Source organism: Ruditapes philippinarum, unplaced genomic scaffold, assembly GCF_026571515.1.
Source record: "Ruditapes philippinarum isolate M1 unplaced genomic scaffold, ASM2657151v2 ctg805_1_1_1_1, whole genome shotgun sequence".
NCBI classification, from domain to species: Eukaryota; Metazoa; Mollusca; class Bivalvia; order Venerida; family Veneridae; genus Ruditapes; species Ruditapes philippinarum.
The window spans coordinates 96717-116775 of NW_026858563.1; the positions used below are offsets into that span (position 1 = coordinate 96717).

Below are 20059 nucleotides of genomic sequence, written 5' to 3' on the forward strand. Positions count from 1 at the left end.
TTTTATTTCTATTCTATTCTTTTAGCCTTCATTTATTTTCTTTAAGAACAAGTAAAAAACGTCGAGCTTTGCCCCGCCCGGCCTTAGCCCTTCGAATTCATCTTAACTGTTGGTCGTGACATTTTTGATGCGTCTTACTTTATACTATTTTGCCGGAATATTTTGTACGTGTATTACAATAAAATAGGTCATATATCTTCTATACGTGTATATACCTTTAACATTTGCCATGAAGTATTTAATGCGTGTAACTTTTTTTCATAATGATACTTATGGATGGACAAGTATCATATAAGTCTCAACATTTAACTCCGAGTTTTCCAACTACAATGGGGACAATATGGCCGTAGCTTGCTTACCTTAGATCGAATACTAGAAATGTCATAATCTTTCAATGTGGAAACATATTATTTTATCACATGTTAACGGAAAGAGTCGCCATGATTCATATATCACTAACATATGTTTTTTTTTTCTTGTGTTTAAACGTTTTATACGTTCTTGTAACAATTTTTTCCTTTTTTTTTTTGGTATGTTGATAGAAATTTATGTACATTTCCTGTATTATTTCACATGTATTTATCCCAGATAAAAGTTATGTTATAAATTGATACATTAAATAGATATTCCTGTTATAAAATCAATATTACAAAACTCTATGAACATGAAATAGGGCGAATTATACATTATTTGGGACGAAAGATGAATAAGATATGAAATCAATATATGATAAAGGATATCAACATTTTATATAAAACGTTATTATACAGTTTGCCAATCTCCCTCACAGGATTTGATCACTTCAATCACACAATTTTCGTCAAAATTTTTACGATATGAGTTTTTTTTATTTTGATATTAATTTGAAAAATTAAACACAGTTTTGCTGATGTTTCAAGACCGTAAGGTATTGGAGATGAACTAAAAGAAATCATAATTTCGGTAACCTAAATATCATGAAAATAATTTTTAATATAGCACCGTTTATTTCCAAAATAATGTCCACTTTCGAAAGAGAAATCATTCAAGTAATAAATAATTTCGATTCTTCACTTAACAGAAATAAATTATTTCATCATATTACCAGAGCTCAAGTTATTATGTCGCTGTTTATTACTGTATCAGATAAAAAAAAATGTTCAACGAATTCTATGGCGTATTTTATTCAAGGTATACTTGACATTTTGAAGTAGTTTCCCATTTCTTTTCAATAAGAATGAGTCTGCAGATTTAGATGATTTTTCATGAACTGGTACGTGTGATGTAGGATCTGGAGCATCAGTAGCATTTATCCGATCCCTATCAAAAGATATGGCCGGAGCAACTTTTGCATCTTAAATTACAGATTTGTCAAATGGATATATTCCATTTTTCCTAAATGCAGACTATATATTTACAGAATTTAGGTACTGGCATACACTTTACAGACATCGTATCGTGTTTTCACACTTTAAACAAATTCACGAATGAAACAGTGACACGCTGAGTTCCATGGAACCTCAAATGGGCCAGGGCAGATATCTGCAAGTGGTTGAAATGAAAGTGCTGAGGTGTGACCCACTAAATGTAATGTATGGTAATGTGTTTCTTGTGTCCATCAAAATGTAGAAGTATTTCAACACCATCCCTAGTAAGATAAAACTTGATGAGAAGCTCCTTAATGTAAATACGAAACATCTGACCACCCAGACTCAGGCACATCACCATCTGTTCCAGCAGTTGCTCCTTCCAACAAGGAATCAACATTATGTGGTATAATTTGGCTAACACAATTGGCGCATTTAGCCAAAATAACCGATTTGCCTCTGCCAGATGAAGCAGCTTGACATTTAAAGAATATACCCCTATCTCTTTAGGTTGTCTATGTGCGGTGCTTAGATCATTTTGTCAATATTATAAATCATTTGAGGTTTTTTGAGTAGGGTGAAATTTGTAAGAGTGTAAGTTCCTCAAAATCTGCTTAAAAGACCATATAGCCATCTATCAGTGTGATAATATGATAATCTTGATCTCTCAGAGATAAATGATCAGCATAGTCAGAAACTAAATTCTCTTGACGGCTGCTACCATAACCCACATCATCTTTTGTCTTTAATTTAAAGTGCTGCTTGCTCCTGGTTCAACTGGGGATTTAAGTGTATCTATATCAACTTTGCCATAAAGTCTGTCCTGTATATTGTATTGTTTTAGATACATTGGATGCTTAATTTGTTGATTTTTTATTGTTTGACAACAAAATAAACCTTAGTCAAGTTATCAGGATCATAGGATCTATAAGATCGCCTTTCTGCCACATGATGATGATAAAATTATACACATTGTATTAGCATTTATTCAATTTCAATTATATTCCATATCCATAAAAAAGGCACGTTTAGGGATAGTGAAAATATACGAAATATCACATGTGTACATATGAAAATATACGAAATATCACATACATATACTTACTGTTCTGATCTCCATTTTGCGTCAGATATGTTTTTGTGACATTTCCGTGTTATTCTTTACAAACGCGCACACCTGACATGGATGTTATGTAAGGAAAGTAAAAATAAACATTCACGGACCGGAAATGGGTTGGATATGATACAAGTTGATAAATGTTACCTCCTATTCTCATTATTTTATTCCTCAACAATTTTTTGAGGGATAAAGGGTGAGAGTTAGATATAAAAAGCATTCACACTATACAAGTCCTCTCTGTTAACAAACGAACATCCGAAACTCAATTTTACAATGAAATAAAGTATGTGTCAACAATGACATATATCATTTTATTTTACAAAATTATCCATTTAAACAAGAGAGCCAAGATGGCCTAAATGGCTGACCTTTCCATTTGAATCATCAGAGCAATTACTTAGGCAAGCATCGTGACAAAGATTGAAATTGAGTCAAGGTTGTTTCTATATATGGACAGTGTAACTAGTTTTTGAGCCTAGGTAACCCATATTCAACATTGGCCTAGAAATCATCAAAACAAAGTTACAGATCAATTATCAGGATATTTGAATAACAACAGTAGCCACTGGTGAGTTTACAAGATTTTTTTTTATTTTTAGCTCCTGTTACCTAGTTTTTCATCAGAAATGACACATGTTTGAGGTCATTCCAGCATTTAATTAAACAAGCATCCTGACCAAGTTTGATGACAATTGGGTCAACAAATGTGACCACTACAGTGATTAGTGAGGTTTTTCCGTATTTGGGCAGTGTGACCTAGTTTTGGACCCCAGGTGACAGATATTCAACTTTAACCTTGAAATCCTCAAAACAAACTAGCAGACCAATTTCAATGACATTTGGATAACAACAGTAGCCACTAGGGATTTCACAATATTTTTCAATTTTAAGTTTCTGTGACCTAGTTTTTCATCCGGCGAGATGACCCATGTTGGAACTTATTCGAACAATTACCTAGACAAGCATCCTGACCAAGTTTGATGACAATTGAGTCAAAAAAAATGTAACCTTTAGAGTTTGAACAAGGGTTTTTTGTCTATATTTGGGCGCTGTGACCTAGTTTTGATCCCAGGTGACCAATATTAAAACTTGACCTAGAAATCATCAAAACAAACTTGCAGACTAATTTCAAGGATATTTGGATCAAAACAGTAGCCACTTGAGTGTTAACAAGATTTTTTATTTTAAGCTCCTGTGACCTAGTTTTTCATCCTAGATGACCCATGTTCAAACTCATCCAAGCAATTACCTTTGACAAACATCCTAAAAAAGATTGACACTGAACGAGGCAAAAATGTGACCACTGGTGCGTTAACAATCAAATGTGGACGGACGACAGACGACGGACATCCAACAATCCTAAAAGCTTAAAATTACTGACTTATGTATTACAAGGTTTATATTGTTTAAAGATATATATTTTTTTTAAAAAATGTATAAATTAAAATGAACAAGCAATTATCATAGTATTGCAAGCAATCCATAAGTCCCCTACCGGTTAGAACCCCATCAACATTCTGAAGGGCCATTGGTCATTCACTTATGTTTCAATTTTTCTCTTTTTTAAGTAAACTTGTTGGAAAAGTTCTTTAAAAGTGATCACAGGAAACAGTTTTTATGAACAGACAGACAGACGGACTGAAGGACACTCTAAAGTTAATATTTGAAACATCCCTGTTACCAAAATATAACATTTTAAAAGCAAAATTTTTAAAGAGGAGATAACTCTTGAATTAAAGATGCAATTTCATAAAAATGTTCAGCTCTTTTTGACTAATCACAAATATTGTTATATTTGCTATGTTTGAGCCTATTTGTTGCCAAGGCAACTGATATTTTTTCAAAATAGGAAGAACAGAAAAGACATGCATAATCTCAACACTGCTATCTACCCATATGTCAAGTTTCATAAAAATATTTCCAGTACCTTTTGAGTTATCACTGGATTCAGTTTATGTGTAAAATTTGCCATATTTTCAGTCTATGTGTTGCCATAGCAACCAGCATTTTCAATATATGAAGAAAAGAAAAAGACGTGCATAATCTCAAGACTGCCATCTACCCATATGTCAAGTTTCATAAAAATATTTCCAGTAATTTTTGCTTTATCACTGAATCCAGTATATGTGTAAAATTTGCCATATTTTCAACCTATTTGTTGCCATAGCAACCAGAATTTTCAACATAGGAAGAAAAGAAAAAGACGTGCATAATTTCCATACTGCCATCTATCCATATACCAAGTTTCATAAAAATAGTTTTAGTACTTTTCAAGTTATCGCGGGATCCAGTTTTGTGGACGGACGGACTGACGGACTGACAGGCAGACGGACGGACAGACGGACAGACGGACGGACAGACGGACGGATGGTAAAACTAAAGTCCCCTCCGGTAAACCGGTAGGGGACTAATAAACTTGTTAAAAGTACTTACTCACTCGAAGGTGAAAAACAAAACGTTCTTAGACATTTTTCTTTCAGCATTACATTTTCCTTTTATTATTCCGATACTTTTTGTCTTGAATTTTTCCCATACATCTTATTTGGGTAAAAATATCTTAACTAAACTGCTTAATTTAATTCTGTAGCACTCCCGTTATGCCATATTGACTTATCATCAAGGATTCCTACCATAAATCTTCCTGGCCGCAAACGCATTTATGGTAAGTTCCATCAGACCACGAACGTTTAGTAGATACTCATTTTGTGCTTAAGTTTAAAAACCTGTTTTTATAAATAATCCATAGATGTTGCTGCATGCTCGAGTGATTAATGCGTCGGACTAGTTATCTTAAAAGCTTAAGCTTTTTCATATCGTCTGCCAAAGTGCAAGAAGTAAATCAAAATTAAAATTTACCTACCATCGTTCTGACAGTAGAAGTAGATCTACAGAACTGTACCACTGTGTGATTATTTTTTGACAGTGCAGATACAGATACTTGCAAGTACAAATGTTGCTGCAAAGCTCCGCGCCAAAAATTGCGCTCAATAAACATATACTTGCAAAACCATTCCTACGCACAGGTCATTTTTTATTTAGATAACTAGTGTACATTATTCTGGATGTTTTGTTAGTCATTTAAAATTTTGCATAATTATACTTATCGTATGCACTGTCTATGAGAGAGGGACCGCAGATATTAAAAATATTAATATGCTTTTCACTAATGCCTATCTGGTCAAGGAAGGAATTCCAATATAAACATGACTTGTATTGTGACATAACAGTAGGGCAACATTGTTCTCCTAGTGTCACTTATCAGGTCTCAAATATCAGAGTACGTACATTTTCTTTTCTCTTGAATAAGTTTTTCTACAAATAACAACAACTAATGACTAAAACTACTCCCTAAATAGATTTTAAGGTCATCTAAATATAGCTTTTGGATTCATGTAACCAGTCTTGCGCAGAAGGAAGAAATGTTTGGTTCCGAATTTATTTTAACCTGTCAATCAAAGGGATTATTCAAAATCAAAATCGGTTCCAAGGATAAAAATAAATTGTAAACCCAAAAAGCTGAATGAGGTAGGCCGAGTTTTAAGGTGTCCCTATATTCCTTGAAAAACTATCTCAAATCAGCAGAAAAGCACTTGATTATGAAAAATATGAATATGAATTCAAAAATAAGCAATCAATTTGCTATTTTTGAATAATTAATAAGAATATTTATAACAATTTTTTATTTCAGATATTATGAACAAAAACCCAAGAGGGATTCAAACTTTTGCCCTGACTAGTCCAATACTTAAACCACCTAGCTTAAGTTATAGTTGACCAAACATCTTTACAAAACAATTTCACAAAACAATTAAATTGGTGGCCGCAGTTTTAAAAACTTTAAGCATCGATGTATAAAGCCACGATAAAAAGGTTAAGATTAAATAATTCCACTTAGAAAAATAATATTTTGTTCAAACAAATGTTTTTATAAATGTCATTATGACATCAGAGTTCTGCCTGTATGAGAGGGCATTCGTGGCATTAGGCCACATTTCTATTTGTTTCATCAATGCTCAAAATTGTATATAGATAATTGTAGCTGAAAATACTTGACCACCTTAATGACAAATGACAAACATTGGCCAACCCGTTTTTTATTTTGATAACAACTGATGTAAAATATGATAAACAAGATCAACAAGGAAAGGCGGCGTTCAATCAACGCAACCCCCACATGACCCAGCAACCAGAACCAGTGGCAAGGAGCCCAGGCGGACACCAAACAAAAACAGGGCAGGGCAAAGACAGAGCACGGACAGGTTAATCATTAAATGATAAATAATTTGTAACAGATTAGGAATTCAAAGAAAAGAATAATAGGCCCACACAGGGGAAGGAGACCGGGGGAAGGTGGGGTGGGGGGTAATCAAAGAAATAAAAACTAGAAAGGTAATGGGGAAGATACTTACCGTAGACGAGAAAACAACAAGGGACACAAGCAAAAAGTGTCACCAAAACAGTATGAAACAACATAGACATACATCTGAGGAACACAGAGGGGCGCCGCCTTGGAACGGTCAGCAGCATAATAATGACTGCTGGGGAGTTTAAACCGGTTAATGGTGCACCAAACCTCGCTCTTAGCCCCACCATGTTCCTATAAACGAGACAGTGTAAATAAAATGAATCCCCGCCAAGTGAAATTCTAACAGTTGTCATGGTTACAAAAGGTTAAAGAAGTAAAACACTAAAATGATCATGCAGAAACATATACAAGTAAACCCAATGACCATAACAAAAGTACTCAATAACCTAAAGGAAGACAGAGCAACAAGAAAATCACCTACAAGGGTGTGACGAAGCAAGGCAGAAGACGAACATTAAGACAATTCAGTCCCAAAGGGCTTTACGAACTATCCATCATAGAGTCTCCCACTTGGTCCGTCAGATCTAATCAAAAGAGGAAAGCGTAGTGTCCAACTGTATAAGGGTTGAACACTAAACATGCAGTATGTCTTAAAATAGTAGGGTCATAACCTCTTTTAATAAAACGTTTAATGATTTTAGTAAAAACAGCAGAAAAATTACCATGACTCAAAATCTTACGAAGTTTGTAAATCACATCACCATAAAAACCAGGCTGGCTAATCCCTTTTCGCAGAAGAGTTTTTAAATCACAATTGAATTTAGAAATTAAATCAAAGTTACGATTGTAAAATTTAGTAAAACATTTCAGCGGTAGCCCTGTTTTAGAAGTTTGCTGGTAATAAAAAAAGTCCGCTCGTTGAAATCCTTTACGTTGCTACAAGCTCTAGCGAATCTAATTAACTGAGAAACATAAACCCCGTAAGATGTTGCATGGGGTACGTCTCCATCTAAATGTGGATAATTAACTTTACAAAAGTCAAAGTCATCTCTTTTATCATAAATTTTCGTGTGAATAGAATTGTTGTTGATAGTAATATGAAGATCCAAAAATGATGTACTAAAATAGTTATGTATATAATAAACCTGATAAAACACTGGTTATATATAATTTCATGTGACTTTCGTATCATTGCAAATTATCTTACAAGGTTTGTAAAATCAACAGTTAATAGCTGCCCTATACAAATATAGATAACGGCACTGATAGCGTCATGTTAAAAGTGTACGAATTATGACGGTGTAGACAGTGCATTGTGTAAAGATGGGGACTTTCTCAAAAGTAAAAGTGTGCATGCAGGCAGAAAAAAAACAAACAAAAATTGAGAAGGTATGTTTCATGAAAAGTACAAAACTTTTTTATCTTTCTATAAACTATTCGAAATTGGGAGATTTGAAACTTCTCCTTACTCTTGCATCGGGTTTGAAACTTTCTTCCTTATTATTCATGGTTTGTTGGTCCCTCAATATACATGTGGTAGTTTACAGGTCGTCTTGCTTAGCGGTCGGCTCCTTTTTCATGGTGGGCCGTACTACATCATGTAAAAGACCCGAAATATATGAACTGATACAAAATCAACTGCCAGACAATCATTATCATGTTATGACAGTATAACAATGTAAAATGATAGAAACAACACATGGGAACAGTAATTTTGATATTTATTTTGTAAATATTACATGTTTCGAGTTTACAGACCTATGATCTCTCACTTGATTTTTTAAAATATTTATGAATATACAAAATATCAGTATTCCTAGATTCCCATGCATCGTTTCGTGGAATTGTTTTAACTATAAGGTCTGGTAAAATTTGCTGACACATGGTAGTAGCAGATTTATAATCAATAAATACACATGAACCCACACATGTACAACAAGTATTTATATAGTATGTATAAAAATAGTATACATTTTTGTAACCTGAATTGTATATATTGTGTCGAAGCGTGAGAGCAATCGATGTAACACCCAACAAATTTTATAGTTCACAAATGAGACCAAAAGGAATGTAATTTAACGGTCATAGGAACTCCCATGAAAGTCATTCTCGGGTCATTCATTGTACCTGGGGTATAATTCGTAACGTAGAGTTTGGATATCTTTGTCACAAGAATGATGTCCGACAGTTTCTGTATCCCATTGATTTGTATGGCCAAATTGTTATCCGGTCCTGGTGTCATATACAACGACACAACTTGTTCGAAAGCTAAGAAGGTTAAAATGGAAGTGAAAACGATATATACGCAAGTGAAATAATTGATAAATATGGCGGAACCAGATGCTTTTGTACGTCTTTTATTTGTACGTTATATATGACGTCACACGTTATCAAAAATCAGAAAGCAAACGAAAACATTAAATCTAAACTTGATTTGTTAACTGATTATCGTCTGATACACGCGCATGAATTAAAGATGAAATTACTTTGAAAGAATCCATTTTTGTCAGTTTTCCGCCCCTTGGTCAGACAGTTAAAGGATAAACTTGTATGAGGACAGTTCCTTTTTCAGTTTTTGGATTATTTAAATATGTATTGTTTTTTTATTTTCCGATGAATAATCTTTGTTGTTGTTTTTGCCAACACTTGTGTTCATATTTCATCATTTACTTTCAATTTCACACTTATTTGGAATTGATTTTTCGTCCTGAACAGAATTCAGGTTTGAATGTTATAGTAGATAAGCATGCAACAAATATAGTGTAAATTTGAAGGAAAAAAAACATTAGATATTATTTTTCGAATATTAATTTATCGTCAATAATTATGAATCAAATATTTTAATATTTTTCAAACATAAGTATTGAAAAGAACAGTCATGATTTAATGTGATTTTATACTCATTCATTTGTTGTCAATATGAGCTGAACAAGTGTTAATAAACATGTTTTGCTTAAAATGAGACAGTCTTAGAATTTGGATTTATCAATAATTATTGATAATAAAAGATGATTATCGTGAAAAAACATCAAAACTGAAATATAAAGAAGACTACCCAATCGTTTATCAAATGACCGTAACAAACGATGGTCATTTATAGAAATTCCTTGTGGTTCACGTGAATTATTGTTTGTGTATTTGTTACCAAACAAAAAAAGAAAAAAAAAGAAATTAAAAAATATGACACAATTTTGAGTGTTTTATTCTCCTTCCCATTACCTACAATCACAAACGCTTGGATGAGAATAATGTCATTTTAACATGAAAATTTAAATTACAAATGATATAAAATTAAAAACTGCCACCTAATATCTAAAATAGAGAAAAACCAAGTCTAGATAACAATATCCTCTTGACCACGCCGCAATAAATACATATTTATCTCAAACAAATATATGACAATAAAATGGCGAAAAATATATACTTTAGACACATTATCGTTTTTTTCTGGAACAAACCAGTCCCGAGCAATGAGTGTCAAGTTTCCTGTTTCTCATCGGCTTCACCAGACGGGGCTTGTTGTATTTGATAATGCTTTAATTGATTTAAGAATAACCTTAAATGTCTAGATTATCACATTTCTTACACATTTAACCTACCTCGATTGTAATAAAAATATACAAATATCTTGGAGCGACCTTCGCCGAGTCCACTTCCTGAAGCTCAAGAGTACTGATGTTAACTATAGAAATATGGTCGTGACGTGACCACAATATGGCTAAGACCTACCATCCTTGGATTGAAAGACAGACAACTCTTAGTATGAGGTTTAGTAAAATGTGTTTTATTTGTGAGCATACATGAATATGAAAAGTGAATGTTCAGTTACCAATTAATCGAACAAACGATACAAGCATTTCTCAATATTGGTTTTTGTTGTTGTTGTTGTTGTTGGTGTTAATGCTATTGTTGTTGCTGCTGCCGCTGTTGTTGTTGTTATACTGTTGAATGAATTGTATTGTATCCTTGTATAATTTTAGAAGATGAATAAAATTACATTTATCTCAGATAAAATATACATAAATGTCTATATAACCAGTGAAACAAACATTACAATCACAATGGCCAGAGATAACTCTAAAAAGATAAACCATATTTCGATTGATGTCGCTGAGTGTGGATGGCAATTATTATAGGATAAATAAAATATATAACAATGCATTATGTTACAGGTTATTATTGTATGACCAATGCCAAGATATAACATGCCTATATAAATAATTTTTTTTACAAATAATCATTGTCTCTAAGATAATTTAAGTTAAAAGAAAAGGGTTCCAAAGAATGTCGAAAACCATAATAGGAAAACTGACTGTTAGCATACTCCACAGTGAACAACTTTAAAATGGTGATCTTTTCAATCTAGATGTAATTATTGTGTATAAAGCATTGAATAAATTAACACCAGCATATATTTCTGATCTAATTCCGTTATCTCAGAATAAAACGTAGTTACTTAGATCAACACTGAAAAAAGACATCATGCATAAACGGCCCAAAAGAAATTATTTGAAACCTTCTTCTTACTATTCAAGTATGTAGTTATGGGTCACTATTCCTTAGAAATAACAACATTCACGAGTCTTTAATTGTTTAAATCACATTTCAAACATCTATCAGAATCAAAAGATGAATTATTGACAATATTACTACACTATATATAATATTATGTCTGTCTTCTTTGTTAGTTAAGATGTAATGAATGTTATAACTGCTTGTAATATGTCTATTTCTATGATTCTTTGAGGCCTTGTTGAAAATAAGATTTTGCATATTTTGCATTATATGTGTTATTTCTGATACTTTGATGTTTTGTCTTAATAAGGTACCTTCGTTGAATAAAAAGTTTATTATACCGCCATCGCCACCGTCGCCACAACGACTACCACTACTTCAACCACCACTACAACTACTACAAATACTATTAGTACTACTACTACGAATACTACAACGAATACATCTACGAATACTACTACTTATACAACCACTATTTCCACCACTTCTACCACTACTTACTTAAATAGCACGAATGATATGTTGTTATTTTATTCTATGAGGCTCCTTGTACGGAAAGGCAAAATTGACTCAAATTTAGGTTGCTTCAATTTTCGTTTTTTACAATAAGGATGTTAATTAATATAAACTCGTTATAAACGTTATTTATAAGATGAAATTGATATTAATATATTTCTGTGATCTACATATAGATGTCTCTGATTCAATCTTGCTCTTGTTACATATCGAAGGAAATGTCACAGAAGGCTGCTTCCTCTAGAAATGCGTCATCTGCAGTTTCTTCTAATCTAGACAATAGAAGGTAAAATTATCTAACTATCTTTACAAAAATAAATATTTTTTACAAGTAAGATGCAAATTCACTCTAGATGAGATAAATTAGCTGGAGCATGCCTATCCACTTCTCGATCTTTCTGATTAGTTTCGATTTATTGCCAATAAAAGCATCTTTCATTATTAATGTGCTTTTTGTTATGTTAATCATGCTAACCTGTTAGAACATTACATGACTGTGCTATTTTTCCACAATTTTACATTAAAATGTTAGTCTTATACAAAATGTATTATATCTCCGCGTCGCTATATTCTTTTTTTTTTTCATTGTTTTGGTTCATTAAAATAATATCACATTCATATCGATATCAATGTGCTGTGAAACAAAGTATATTTCATTCTATTTCAGTTTTTGAGGGACTTTTGATAGTTTTGAATCTTACTTTTGCCCCAAAGTGTCAAGTAAAGTGGGTACATTTGTAAATTCAATTTGAAAAATTTAATATTTTCCGGTCGTGTACAAGTGTGATGTCTGTTGCGTACCTGAACTTAATGAAAATCATAAAGTACATTGCAAATTTTGATATATATATTATGAAATTTGCATTAAACGTGTTTAGTTATATCAATTTGATATGTTTATAGTCTTTCTTTTGTCGAGGGGTTAGAGTCGATTACTTCTAATCCAGTTACCTCTCTGGCTAGGGTTCGATCCCCGGGAGATGCTTCGGTAGTTTAGCGCGGAGAAAGGTAGTCTAGTACTGGTGTAACTCTTCAGGAACGATGGTTAGGAATCTACCCGCCTATATGACTGAAATACTGTTGGGAAAAGGCGTAAAATGGAACAAACAAACAAAAACAAATGTTTTCCTTTCCATAACAAATTCTTTTTTTAATTTATTTTCTTAAAATTAGCATTTTTTAGTTACGCTATCTATTTGTATCAATTAAATCACAGGTTTACCTTCCTGTCCTTACTAAAAACCGAAAACTCCTAATTGGAACATAATAAATTACTTTTTTTCAGTGATATTTATAGTGGATATGTCATCATTTGCAACAGTCACAATTTACAATTTTTTGTGTGATATTCAAGATCATATGTATCAAAGGAAATGCTAAAGATCTATTCTAAAGCATAAACATTTGAAAGAAAGCATGTCCTTGAAATAGTATCCCAGGAACAAAAACTTGGTCCTGTCTTGGAGGTCACTATGTTCACCAAAGACTTACAACAATATTTACATTTCTTTAACTACATAGTTCAGATTTAGATATGAAGATATTTGACATTGCCAGTACATACTTCAAAGACCTACTTCTTCATTGAAGAATTGTAACATGACCTATGAATAAATCACAATTTAGCGATATTTTGCAGTTGTGCGAGATGAGATTGTGCCGTTTTTTGAGGTTTATGGAAAATAGAAGCGATGTAAATCGAAGCTTAACTCGAAAGGTGCTAAAATTGTGTGTTGAATAGGTGTGGACGAAATGCATATAAAGTATAAAAATTCCAAGTTAAAATTATTTTGTCAATAACATATTTACATCCCCACAAAACATAGTTTATGAATCATTTTGTCCGGTCTCAAATATGTTTAAAACTTGTAACGGTATTTATTCTGAAAAGATTAAGTGTATTATAAGGGATATCATTGAATTCCTGACTTTGTAAATAATTTATGAAATTCCAAATTCTGAAACTTTATCCCTTTAATGAATATCTGACTTCCAAATTCTGACACGTTAACCCTGTCATGAATATCTGACTTTTATTTTTAAGTATTTTTTATACAAACCGTATTCAATGACCACTTATTTGGAGCAAATCTAAAATTGTGGCAGTTTTCCTATTTTCAATGAAATAATTATAAGATTGATAAAAGGCATTGCAAAAAGTGACGCACATTGGGCGAACCGGTGTCCGTGACCCAAGTGACACATGTCTCCCCTCTAAAGTAAAGGACAATCTAAAGGATTTACCTACCAGATATGGAAGGTTTTGGTCACAATTAAACTCATCAAAGTATCAAGTCAATTTCTACTATCTTGTATACACCCGAAATACTCCTTAGACAACTTGAAATAGGTTTAGATATTTCAATTAATATTTCTTTTCTTTCAGTTCATTTGATCGTGACTGGAGGGAATCAAGAACGGTTGCACAATGTGTGTCACATCTTTACTTCTCAGAACATCTTTCTGACATCAGCTTTACCTTCAGCGATGATAAAAGTGTGAAACTTCCGGCCCATAAATTTGTACTGAGCCTGCGCAGTGATGTTTTTGAAGCCATGTTTTATGGTTCTCTTGCTAAAGGAGATGAAACTGTGTTAATCAAAGATGTCAAACCTGACGTAATGAAGACGATTTTAAGGTTAATATATAACAATACCATTGAATGCACAGATGTTGAATCTGCAATTATTAACTTTGACGACCTTAAAAGGTTAAAAGTTGATAACATGCGTGATTATCCATAATGTTTTTTTGAGGTTCAGGGTGAGCTATTCGTGTCAGTCCGTCGTCATGCGTCAACAATCGTCTTCATCACTGAATCTGATGGGCAGATTTATTTCAAATTTGACAGTCACACTTGAATTTGCTCATGTCATTTCAATAAGCCCCTTTTAGGGGTCAACAGAGCTAAAAATATAAAACCTTTAAACATCTTCTACTGCAGAACTAATAGATGGGTAATCGCCAAACTTTGTCTGTAGCATTCTTACGTAGTCTGTTATAAAGTATACTCATATTAATTTGATTGGTCCCTTTTAGGGATCTTTAGGGCTAAAAATAGAAAAACCTTTAGACATCTTCTTCTACAGAACTAATGGATGGATGATCTCCAAATTGTGTCTGTAGCATTCTTGGGTGGTCTTATTTCAAGTTTGCTCATATTAATTTGATTGGCCCATTTTAGGGGCCGCTAAAACTAAAAATACAAATACCTTTAAACGTCTATTTCTACAAAACTATTTGATGGATGCTCAGCAAACTTTGTCTGTAGCATTCGTATGTAGTCTTTTATCAACTTTGCTCAATTAATTTGATTGGCCCCTTTCAGGGGTGTCTAGAGCTAAAAATAGAAAAAACCTATAGTCAACTTCTTCTACAGAATTAATGGATGGATGATAACCAAATTTTGTTTGTAACATTTTTGGTTAGTCTTTTATCATGTTTGTTCATATAAATTTGATTGGCCCCTTAAAGGGACCGCTTATTATTAATAAGCTAAAAATAGAAATATCTTTAAACGTCTCCTTCTAAAGAAATTATTAATGGATGATCACCAAACTTTGTCTGTAGCATTCTTAGGTAGTCTTTTATCAAGTGTGCTCATATTAATGTGATTGGACCATTTTAAAAGCTGCTAAAGTAAAAATTGAAATACATTGAAACATCTCCTTTTACAGAACTAATTGATGGATGATCACCAAACTTTGTCTGTAGCATTCTTAGGTAGATTTTTATCAAGTTTGCTCGCAACTTTAAGGTCCCGCTAAAGCTTAACATAGAAATACCTTTAAACGTCCCCTTCTACAGAACTAATGGATGGATAATAACCAAATTTTGTTTGTAGCATTCTTAGGTAGTCTTTTATTAAGTTTGCTCATAATTTGATTGGCCCCTTTAGGGGCCACTTAAGCGAAAAAAAAGAAAAACCTATGACCAACATCTTTTACTGAAATAATTTATGGATGACCATCAAACTTTGTCTGTAGCATTCTTACTAATCTTAGGTAGTCTGTTATCAAGTTTGCTCATATTAATTTGATTGGCCCTGTTTAAGCTAAAGCTTAAATGCCCAAGGTCATGACATTGCTTCAAATTATTGTTTTACGATATTCTATGCTCAAATTTACTATTAGAAAATATTGACAATGGATTAGTTCCAACACTGAAAAGCAGTTGATCCTTGTGAGCGACTCAGGGCCATCATGGTCCTCTTGTTTGTTTTTGTTGTTTTTTTTTCAGTTTTCTTTTCTTAGGCAGACATATCATTGTATTGCATATTGATGAAATAGACAATGTATATCATTAATTTACTTTTTATTGACTAAACCCCCTTCTTAGATTTAGGGGTATATTGCTTTCCATTTGTTTGTCTGTCGGTCCGTAGACTAAATAGTTTCCAATCAATAACTAAAGAATGCTTATGCCTAGGAACTTTAAACTTGGTACCATCATTGTACATGATCAGTAGATAATCTCTATTGGTTTATGGGTCAAGGGGTCAAAGGTCAAGGTCATATTGACATTGAAGGTAAAAATTGTTTATGATCAATAACAAAAAAATGCTTAGGTCAATGCAAACTTCAAACTTGATATGATGATGGAACATGGCCAGTAGATGACCTTTTTTGATTTTGGGGTTAAGGGGTCAAAGGTCAAGGTCAAAGTGACCCTGTTGGTAAAAACTGTTTCCAATCTATAACTAAAGAATGCGTTAACCAAGGAATTTCAAACTTGGTATGATTATTGCACATGACCAGCATATGAGCCCTATTGATTTTGGGGTCAGGACGTCAAAGATCAAGGTCACATTGATTTTGTAGGTAAAAACGGTTTACGATCAATTACTAAAGAACTCTAAGAAGAACTTCAAACTTAATATGATAATTGTTCATGGTCAGTAGATGAACCCTTTTGATTTTGGGGTTAAGGGGATAAAGGTCAAAGTCATATTGAACTTGTAGGTAAAAACAGTATTCAATCAATAACTAAAGAACGCGTAAGTCAAGGAACTTCAAACTTGGTATGGTTATAGCACATGACCATTAAATGACCCTTATTGATTTTTGGGTCAAAGGTCAAGGTCGCATTGACCTTGTATGTAAAAACGGTTTCTAATCAATAACTAAATAATGCTAAGGCCTAGGAATTTCAAACTTGGTATGATGACTGTACATTACCAGTAGATGACATCTATTGATTTGAAGATCAAGGGTCAAAGGTCAAGGTCACATTGACTTTGTATGTAGAAACGGTTTTCAATGAATAACTGAACTTACGCCTAGGAACTTCAAACTTGGTATGATGATTGTGTATGACCAGTAGATGAACCGTATTGATTTTGAGGTCAAGGGGTCAAAGGTCAAGGTCACATTGACCTTGTAGGTAAAACGGTTTCCGACCAATAACTATAGAACGCTTAGGCCTCGGAATTTCAAACTTGGTATGATAATTGTACATGACCAGTAGATGACCCTTATTGATTTTGGGGTCAAGGGGTCAAAAGTCAAATTGGTCATGAGGTAAAAATAGGTAACCAACCAATAATTACAGAACGCGTAAGCCAAGGAAGTTCAGACTTAATATGATGATTGTACATGGCTTGTAGATGGCCCCTATTGATTTTAAGGTCAAGGGGTCAAAGGTCACAATGACCTTTGTAAATAAAAACGGGTTTCGATCAATAACTAAAGAACGCTTAGGCCATGGAACTTCAAACTTGGTATGATGATTGTACATGATCAGTAGATGATCCCTATTGATTTTTAAGTCAAAGGTCAAGGTAACTTTGACCTTTTAGGTAAAAACGGTTTCGAATCAATAAGTTAACAACGCTTATGCCTAGGAACATTAAACTTGGTATGATGATTGTTCATGACCAGTAGATTATCCCTATTGATTTTGGGATCAAGTGGTCAAATATCAAGTTCTCATTGGCCTTGTAGGCAAAAATGGTTTCTTACCAATAACTGAACAATTGCAGTTGCTTTGGTTGATATTTTTTATAAATGTTGTCATAAAATTGCTGCACACAACCTTTACAGTTACAAATACCTTGTGACTATTCATGACCAGTAAATAACTCCTATTTATTTTTTTGTTCACTGGGTCAAAAGTCAGTCATGAAAACCTGACCACATTACTAATTGGCTGCCGATAGTGTGCATACATGTCTTACAAACATATCTTATTTATGTTTCATTTTATTTTTGGATTGAATCATTTTTATTTTCTGTATTTTAGATTTGTCTACACCGACAAGCCAAAAATTGACGGAAATAATGTCTTACCTTGTTTGTATGCAGCACAAAAGTACAACTTGTCTGGTCTTGTCAAACAATGCTCCGACTTTCTTCAAAACAACATTGATGAGAACAATGTGTGTCAGATAATCGAGCATGCCATCATTTATCAGATGTTTCCTCTACAAGAGAAATGTATTTCATTCATCATGGATAACGCATCAAGTGTCCTTTCTGCTCCAGGTTTTATAGAATTATCGCACGCAACATTGTTGAATATTCTCAAACGAGACGAATTAGCAAGCGAAGAAATAGATGTATTTACAGCAGCAATGAAATGGGCGGAACACAATAGTGAATCTAAATCTGGACAAAATATGCGCGATCAACTTGGGGAAGCTTTGTTTCAGATAAGGTTTCCGAATATACCAATAGAAGATTTTGCGCGAGTTGTTACTCCATCTGGAATACTAACCAAGGAAGAGCTACTGACGCTGTATCAATTTAACGCAACAAAAGGGTCGACACCTTTAGGGAAATTCAGACAAGAGAAAAGACCGGGAGCATCAATTACTGTCAACATCGGACAGTATAAGCATAGTCTGCAACATATGGGTATGAGCCCTGGTTGTTACTTAATTATACAAGGTTATAAAAATCGTCCGGGACAAGCTCCAATTTGTTTATCTCCACGTCAAGTTATAATTAAACCAAACACAATATCCGTAAAATTAAAATTTGTCACTGGTACGTTTGTTGGAACTGTTACAGGGATTGACACCAATGGGGTTCACATTCATGATTATAAAACTAATGGAGATAAACTTATCTTCATGAATCCGATCGACATATCTGGCAATATCAGTATCAAGTTTCATTTTAGCAACGAAAATCAGAATAATTTCGGTTTTGGATTTCAGCAACCAAACCATTTTACATATACATCAAATATACAGGAAAACGTGAAAGGACAGAATATTATGATCACCAGAATTCCAGACGGCTTAGAAACAATCACCTTTGTTTGAATGTAAATGATTGTTAGTTCCACATATCTGAAATTTTTTTACGTAGTTTCGTATAAATATATTTTTTCTTGCTGTATAAATTGCTAGTCAATATTTTGTATAAATGTTAAAGAAAGGAAGAGACCTGAATGTCTGCTTTAAGATAGAAGCAAATTAAATCATAGAGGTTTGCTTCCACAAGAAGAATAAATTGTTTGAAAATCCGCAAAGGAGCAATAAAACACAGCGAATTGTTGAGGATTGTAGAATCGATTTATTTATGTTCATGAGAGACAATGTTATCTCTCACGCCCACTAGTACCTTCTTACGCCGTATTCAATCCTGTATACCAAAAGTATTAAAAATAAACTATACCTTAAGACCAAAAAATATAACAACACTTACATAAAATATTGGACAATTTTTTCAAGCAAATCAGCAAGCTTCGTGGAAGTTTCGTTTCCAAGAACAGAAGCGTGTCTAAAGAATTTCCACTTTCAAACAAAGGAGTATAAGTTTCAGGGGAAAATTGTGATAAACTGCGATACCTCGGAAGCATAAATCACAATAATATTACATGAAAACGGCAGACTCGGTTTTATTAAGTCTATGAATGAAGTGCAACATCCCTCACGCCCCCGGCCAGCGACTTTTGTGGTACTCAATTTCATCACTTGATTTCAAGTATATATGACGTTCTTATGGGAAATGCAAGGGCATTTCAAAGCAGCATTAAGCCATTATAAATGGCAGCAAACTTTCCAAATCTTGCACTTTTTTGTTCCCCTCTATTCAGACATCAGCTCATGGTCTATATCCATATATAAGCGGAATTCATTTAATTGTCTCACTTGCGTGCCGTTATATTGTGTGGTTTTAAGAATAACGCGACAATTCAATGTCAGTCATTGACACACTATCTCTCCTTTGCACTACAGAGGCAATTGTAATTGTAGAGTAAAAAAAATAAATAGTACAGTACTAAAACGATCGATATTTAACGGACGAC

General features: G+C 33.3%; 1 protein-coding gene across 1 annotated transcript; it reads left to right on the forward strand.

The window, feature by feature from the left end:
- The first annotated feature begins 12021 nt into the window (after positions 1 to 12021).
- On the forward strand, positions 12022 to 19272 carry LOC132753597 (BTB/POZ domain-containing protein 6-B-like). Its single transcript, XM_060744081.1, has 3 exons — positions 12022 to 12089; positions 14190 to 14441; positions 18044 to 19272. Exons 1-3 carry the CDS (start codon positions 12022 to 12024, stop codon positions 19068 to 19070), a joined length of 1347 nt encoding a protein of 448 aa, XP_060600064.1. The 3' UTR covers positions 19071 to 19272.
- Positions 19273 to 20059: the final 787 nt, after the last annotated feature.

Excerpts from the sequence above, each read along its gene's own strand:
- LOC132753597 (XM_060744081.1), top strand. The coding sequence starts at position 12,022 with ATGTCACAGAAGGCTGCTTCCTCTAGAAATGCGTCATCTGCAGTTTCT. Across the intron at positions 12,090-14,189 it reads TCTAATCTAGACAATAGAAG|TTCATTTGATCGTGACTGGA; the intron begins GTAAAATTATCT and ends CTTTTCTTTCAG. Across the intron at positions 14,442-18,043 it reads GTAATGAAGACGATTTTAAG|ATTTGTCTACACCGACAAGC; the intron begins GTTAATATATAA and ends TCTGTATTTTAG.